Source organism: Nicotiana tabacum, chromosome 23 (assembly GCF_000715075.1).
Source record: "Nicotiana tabacum cultivar K326 chromosome 23, ASM71507v2, whole genome shotgun sequence".
NCBI classification, from domain to species: domain Eukaryota; kingdom Viridiplantae; phylum Streptophyta; class Magnoliopsida; order Solanales; family Solanaceae; genus Nicotiana; species Nicotiana tabacum.
The window spans coordinates 29,415,130-29,422,883 of NC_134102.1; the positions used below are offsets into that span (position 1 = coordinate 29,415,130).

The following is a 7,754-nucleotide window of genomic DNA, read 5'->3' on the forward strand; positions in this document are numbered from 1 at the left end:
TCTATTTCAGGTTATTCAGGGGTACGAAAAGTTCGTGGGCCTACATTACTCAAAGATGTTTGGAATCTACCACCGGGGAAGACAAGTGTTGTGCAATTTAATAGTCGTAATCAAACTATTGGAAAAGAGGGTCGAAAGCTTGCTAACTTTCTAGGCATCGTCGCTAGAACTCCCGAACTAATACCATTAAATGTAGATGATTGGCGAGCATTTGATAAAGAAGAAATTGGTGGAGTTTGTGAGGGGTATGAAATTATTATTCTTAATAAGTATCATTTATTTTTATACATGATATTATTTTATACATGATACAGTATCATTTAGTTTCCTTGCTCTATCTTTTCAGAAGAAATTCTCAATCCCAATACGTGGAGAAGAGTTTATAAAAAAGTCAATAGGGAAGAAATGGAAGGACTATAAATGTGATCTGAAGACTATGTATGTGACCAAAATATAAGACCAAAGATGTATTGATGAAAAATAGACCAAGTCACATACCAAGGGATCAATGGACTGGTCTCATCTGGTATTGGCTTTCTGATAAAGCAAAGGTCAGTGAGTACCTTTTTGGTTAGCAATTCAATGTGATTTTAACCTCTTAAGTGTTTGAGCAGATTATGTATTCTCACTTGAACAAGTTTGAACATTACGTATTATCTATTGTCAAATAATTTAAAAACAAGTCCCTTCATTTCTTGATGAGTTTTTTTTCTTCATATAGTATGTATCTCAAGCCAGTAGGTGAGAATATAGTCTTTTGAACACAACAGATCATTTAATAAATACATTACCCTATATGCTTAAGTACTGTTAGTGAGTACTTTTTTATGATGCAATGACAGAAGCGTAGTCAAGCAAATAGAATCAGTAGGGCTAAGCAAAAGATGCCTCACACCGGAGGATCCAAAAGCATAGCAACTTTGATGAATGAAAAGGTATTCATGCGTAAATTATATAGTATTAGTTCTGTGCTTCAAATACTATGTCATAAATTTTTTGTTTGTCTTCTACTTTATTGTGTCATAAATTGTTATCTCTATTACACTCAGGACATGATGAATGAGAGGTTGAATAATGGCGAGACATCTAATGAACAACATCGTAGTGATGTTGCTTGGGAAGGAGATGTGTATTCTCAAGTGTTAGGAACTGAAAAAAGTGGTTATGTTCGTGGTTTAGGACTTGATCCTACCCCTTCTCTATTATGGGGTGGTAAATCTTCCTTGCGAAATGTTGTTGCTGATGGTTTGTCTAATGAGGCTGCACATAGGTTAGAACAAGAGATAAATGAGTTAAAGGAGTTGAATAAAAAAACGGGATGAAGAAATCGCTTTGATGAAAAAAAATCAAGATATGAGAAAATTTGTGTGCAAATATGCTTCTACTGAATTATATGGGCCTCAAAATAATGGAATTACTACTAGATAGGTGAATCGATTTCAAAGTTTTAAACTTTTCTTCTTAAAGTTTTGCTTTATAAGAAAATTGTGCTATCTGATATGTGCTTATATTTACTAGGTTCATGATGCCAATAGCGGCAATAAACAAGCAGCACAAGAACCATGAATGCCATCAGTGACATCAAGTTCCTTGTTATCGCAAGGTATATATCTTTTTTATCGTTAGCCTCTTCCTGCTGATTCTTCCTTAGCTGCAGTCTACTTGTATTTTTTGGTGTTGTCCATACCTGTTTAGCTTTGCCCCTCTGTAGTACTTCTAGAGAACTCTTCCCATTTTCATCTCTGCTAATTCTGTTGCTGTCTTCTCTATTTGCCCATTGTTCTCTGCTACTTTAAGTGTAGGTTGAGGTGTTTTTCTCTTCCTACACTCCTCAACGTGATCATGTTTCTGACAAAACTTACATAGCCTGCAAAATTTCTATTATAATAAAGCAACAACCACACTATCAGTTAAAGAACTGCTACTTTGATGTGTCAAGGAATACATGAGTTGTTAGTGTGACAGAGCTCAGTAACTCTGAAACTGAAAAATTAAGGGTCAACACTAAGCTTCACAATGAAATATGTATCCTTATATCCTATTTTCTTTCTTAGGCAACTCTAGCCACACAAAATAAATCTGTAATTCTACTTTCTGATTGAAATTATAAAATTCAATCCAACTTCAGCTATTTCTTTTTGCAAGGAAACAAACTGGAGCAACAGATTCCTAGACATATGCCTTATATATTAGCAATGCTATTGGCAGAGTGATGGCGCTTTAACCTATCGCTTCATTCCAGTTTGAACTGAGGGAGCATATGTAAGCTTACAATTTGAGAGACATAATATCAAATATGTCTGTTTTCTTATTTTTAGTTGTCTTCAAATGGTTACACGAATATTACTTTAATTCTTGCTATCTTCTTGGATTTGCTCTCGTATATGCTATAATATGTATTTTATCTGCAAAAAATTCTTATTGTATGATGGTGAAATGCAGGAAGTTAAACAAGGAAATTTGGCTCTAAGGTCACACAACGATAGCTGACAAGAGTATCACATTGTTAATAAAAGGAAGAGAAGATTGAGAATATCACACTGTTGATGAGAGACTCGGTTTCCAATTTGATGTTTAGTTGTCTTGTACATAAGGATACTACATTTCTTACAAGTCGATAAATAAATTGGTGTGTCGGCTTTATTAGTTCTTGTTTCAAGTAAATGACATTGTTTTGAGTTTGATAATTCTTCTAGTTAGAAGGTATTGCTCTTGTGACTTTGTTTTTGATGCTATAAAATAGTGTTTCTTAAATGAGTGGATTAAGGTAAATTTATGGTCAGTTTAGCCACCATAATAATTGCCACTAAAATAAATTATCTTTAATGGCAATTGTTGAATTTTAACAGCAATAACAAAAGTCGCAAAATATGTTAAATACTACATTTTTAAGTCAGCTTTAGTGGCTATAGTAATTGTCGCATAATAAATGCTGCTAAAAGTAATTAGTTTTTGCGGCAATAATATTGGTCTGCATTCGGCATAAATGCCGCTAGAGGCTTTAGCGACCTTGGATCTAATGGCATTTAATTAATTGCTGCTAAATTATTTTGCGGTAATAAATATTGCCACTAAAAGGAAAATCTATTGCCACTAAAAGCCTCTATTGGCGTAGTGAACTTGAAAGGAAGCCATTCCTAATAGGAAGTTTCTAGCCGTCTTTCTTGACGAGCGAGAAAAGAGAGAAAATGGACTATTTGGTTATATTTTATGAAAAATATAGAGATAAATCCCCAAGACCTCCTCCCCCAAAAAAAAAAAGAAAAAGAGAGACTCGTAGAAAATCGCCGGTTGGATTTATTTACCCAACCAAGAAAGACAAAGGACTTTCCTTGGGATTGTAGTTCAATTGATCAGAGCACCGCCCTGTCAAGGAGGAAGTTGTGGATTCGAGCCCCGTCAGTTCCGATAGATCCAATAAATATATCAATATTCCTTCAATCTTATCCATTTTTACCCAAAATACTCCAATCCATCTCCTCTTTACCACTACGAAATTCTTCAATTACATCTGCTCCGCTATGTATTTTTTGTACCCGCCGGCCGCCGCCCAACAATAACTTCAAACTCGTCACACCATCTTCTACAAGTAGTCTTATGTAGCATTCTCAGTGTGACTTTTTTTTTTGGGTACAATGCTACTCTTCTTGGTTTCTAATGGTGTTTCTATAAATAAAAAAATTAAGTTACAAAAGAGGATTTTAGTAGCAATTAGTTAGCGACAATAAAAGAATGGTGTCACGACCCAAATTCACCTATAGGTCGTGATGACGCCCAACACTATAGTTAGACAAGCCAACTAAACATATATCGATAAAATTTAAATCCTAAAAAAATAATAAGACACCAAATTCTACCAATGTGTATGCCAAGACCTGGTGTCACAAGTGTATGAGCATCTAGTAGATTATACAAAACCTATAATACTGTTTGAAATAAAAATAGACAAAATAAAAAGAAAATAAAAGGAGAGACACTAGTAGCTGCAGAACGGCTCAGAAAGGCAGCTCACCACTATGCCCCTGGATAACGTGGGTGTAAGACGATAGGCCCCCCACTAGTACCTATCTCAGATCCTGCACAAAAAGTGCAGCAAGTGTAGTATGAGTACGTAAATAATGTGTACCCAGTAAGTATCAAGCCTAATCTCGAAGTGGTAGAGACGAGATGGCCGACTTTGACACTCACTATGGGTCAATAATAATAATTTAAAATACAACTAAAATATCTAAATCAACATGATTCACAAAATTTACAATAATTTATTTAACTAGCAGAAATAATTAAATTTCTTCAAATGCAACAATTCTCAATATATTAATTAAATTCCTTCAATTCAAATAATTTCTAATTTATCAATTAATCTCATTTATAGGAATAACAATTAATTTCTTAACAAGCAGGAATAATAATTCATTAAATTCCAAGGATTCTCCAATTTATCAATTAGCTTCGCAAGCTGAAATAAATTATTAAAGTATCGTGTAATTCTTATTATTAAGCACGATTTCTGTCGAGGACGTACGACCCGATCCAGAGTATCGTGTACACTGCCGAGGGACGTGCGGCACGATCCATAGATGCATCTATCCTGCCGAGGCGTTCGACCCGCTCCACAAGAAATGAGGACATTTTTTTAAATACCTCCGGAATGAGAGTATATTTGTTATAAGATAAATTCAGGAGGAAGAACAATTTCTCTTAACAATTAATTAATTTAAACAGAAAAATCAAGTATATGAGATTTTCATCCTTTAATATTTTTATCTAACAATTCACAATATAAATATATATATCAAATAATATTACAATTCACAATATATATAAATGTATATATATATCAAATAATATTAATTAAATAAAGAATACAATTTACACAAGTAATTCATGCTTTGAGTCCTAAACTACCCGGACTTTAGCATTAATAGTAGCTATGCACGGACTCTCGTCACTTCGTGCGTACGTAGCCCCCACAATTAGTAATAATTATTTAATTTTAATCACCTATGAGGTAATTTCCCCCTCACAAGATTAGACAAGAGACTTCCTTGTCTCAAAGTCCACTTTCCGATTATCGCGGCGCGTAAAATTCTCGATTCGATGTCGAAAGATCCAAAACTATCCAAAAGTTATATAAAATAATTAATATATGCTCAATAATTTGAAATTCATCTATTAAATAAATTACCCTATCCAAAATGGTAAAATTCTTAAAATTCACCCCGGGCCCACGTGCCCGGATTTCGAAAATTTTCGGATGAAATGTTACCCATAATCTCAAGAACTCAAATATATAATTTCTATCCAATTCCATAACTATTTTTGTGGTTAAAATCCCATTTTGTAAAAATCTAGGTTTTTCACCTAAACCCTTGATTTCTAAGATTTACTAGTTATAATCTACCCATAATCTATGTATTTAACTCAAAGGGTGTAGAATTAACTTACCTCCAAGTTGTTAGTTGAAAACTCCTCACAAAGAGCTCCAAAATCACCCAACAATGGATGAAAAATAGAAAGAAATGGACTGAGTTTTCGTCCGTTTTAATATTCTGCCCAGACAGGTTTTTCGCACCTGCGGAAGGAGTACCGCACATACGGCTTTCGCACCTGCAGAAATTTCTCGCAGGTGCCATTTTCCTTCTTTTTCTGGCTCCGCACCTGCGGAAGAAATTCTCGCTTCTGCGCAAGCGCAGGTGCGCCCATCCCTTCGCGCCTGCGCATTTTTCTGCTTCTGCGCACAAGGCCATCGCATTTGCGCGTTTGCAGGTGCACCAATTGCTTCGCATCTGCGATGGCTGGGCAGGCTTCTCTCGTTCGCACCTGCGATTGGTGTCTCGCACTTGCGGCTGTCCAAGCGCATGTGCGATTATGACAGTAGCTGGGAGCTTCAGTCCTTGCTCAATTTCCCAAAATTGGTCTGAGCCTCGTCCGCTTAACACTCGGGACCCCCGGGGCCCGCCCGAACATACCAACAGGTTTGAAATCATAAAACGGACTCGTTCGAACTCTCAGAACGCGTAAAACAACATCAAATCTAAGAATTATACCCTAAACCAAATTGATTCAAACTTAAGAATTTCAAGTTGTTTAATTTACTTCCAATGCGCCGAAATATACTTAAACTACTCGAAATGACACAAAATTTTGCGTGCAAGTCTTAAATCACTATACAGAACTATTTCCAAACTCGAAATTTCAAACGGACTTCAATTACTCAAAAACCTACTCCAAATCAAAAATAATTTTAAACCTTCAAATAGTTGATTGTTACTATTAAGCGTCAAAACGCTCCTGGGTTATCCAAAACCCGATTCAGACATACGCTCAAGTCCAAAATCATCATACGAACCTAGTGGAACCGTCAAATCCTGATTCCGGGGTCGTTTTCTCAAAATGTTGACCGAAGTCAAATTTGGCCATTTAAAGCCAACTTAAGGAACCAAGTGTTCCGATTTCAACCTAAACACTTCCAAATCCCGAACCAACCATCCCCGCGAGTCATAAATTAATAAAAGTATGTTCGGGGAGTTTTATTTTAGGGAACGAATTTCTAAAAGTTAAAATGACCGATTGGGTCATTACAAAAGGTCACTAAATAATTTTGTAAACGAAAATATTAGTAGCAAATAAGCATCAATAGCTATTAAATATCTTTTAGTGGCAATAAAAACAAATAGCCGTTTAAAAGCAACTTCCATTATTTTTATCTTTTCCTTCAAATATTTAGATTAAAATAACTTATTCCCTTCAATTCCTTCCGTCTAAGTTGGGAAAATTTAGGAAAATACTTCAGAAATATACAAATCTCTCATCCGTGTAAAGGTTCTCATCGTTGTTGCCCTACCGCTGATACTTTGTCTCACCATAGCACCATCATTTCCAGGTAATATATTTCAAAAAATATCTTTTTATCACTACTCTCTCTTTTTTGCTCCAAATATATATCCTTCCAGGGTTTGAATGGGAGAGAGGTACAAAATTGCTATGTTTTGGTTATGGTTATAAATTGCGATATTTTTCGGATCACAATAACCTTCATTGAGAGTGTTAACCAATTCCGCTTTAACTATATTCTAATACAAAGCTTCAAGTTGTCCAATCTGTTACTCCAACTTTTTTTTTCAATCTCTGTTAACAATTTAACTTCTATTGCAAAGAATTCGCAAATTGTGAGAACAAGAATATTATAACCTTTCTGCTCTTCAAGTCCACCAAGGAAAATACTCCCGAGCATATTCTTATAAATGCTCAGACCAAAGCTTTAACAAGAGAACCAATTCTTTCAAAAGGGCTGAAATTTTCAGGAATCAACTCTTCACAATTGCTCATAATAATAATAAAAAATAACGAGCATAAATCTTGATATTGTTGGCCAGTGGCATAGCTAGGAATCCCGTCAAGGGTGTTCAAACTTTAAACAAGTTAATAATTTTTTTCGTCGATGAATGATGTACCAAAATTTTTAAAATCAAACTAAGCAACATTTAGTTAAACAATAAAAATACATGTAATCGAACTATCATTTTATAAATTAAAATTAACATAAAAAAGATAACACTAGAAATTTTATTGATAAATATAAGCATAAAATTAAAGGAAAGAGAGAGTCGAGAGGGTTTGTAGTCTGTATTCTGTACAGAGCTTTTGTTGAAGAAATTGTTTTAAAGCTTGACTTATAAATAAAATTTATTTAAGGAATAACTTTTAATTAAAAACTACTTTTAAGATTAGTTATTTTTCTTTATATAAAT

General features: G+C 34.5%; 1 protein-coding gene across 2 annotated transcripts; it reads left to right on the forward strand.

The window, feature by feature from the left end:
• The first annotated feature begins 253 nt into the window (after positions 1-253).
• On the forward strand, positions 254-2,632 carry LOC107799890 (uncharacterized). 2 transcript variants are annotated; one of them, XR_001651245.2, is made up of 5 exons: positions 254-551; positions 843-935; positions 1,519-1,603; positions 2,146-2,262; positions 2,443-2,632. XR_001651245.2 is itself a non-coding variant. In XM_075246680.1 (3 exons), the coding sequence occupies exons 1-3, from the start codon at positions 474-476 to the stop codon at positions 1,320-1,322; spliced, it is 444 nt and encodes a 147-aa protein (XP_075102781.1). In that variant the 5' UTR covers positions 254-473; the 3' UTR covers positions 1,323-1,511. The 2 variants fall into 2 exon arrangements, 1 of the variants encoding a protein (XP_075102781.1); XM_075246680.1 differs by lacking the exons at positions 1,519-1,603; positions 2,146-2,262; positions 2,443-2,632 and adding an exon at positions 1,050-1,511.
• The last annotated feature ends 5,122 nt before the right edge of the window (positions 2,633-7,754 follow it).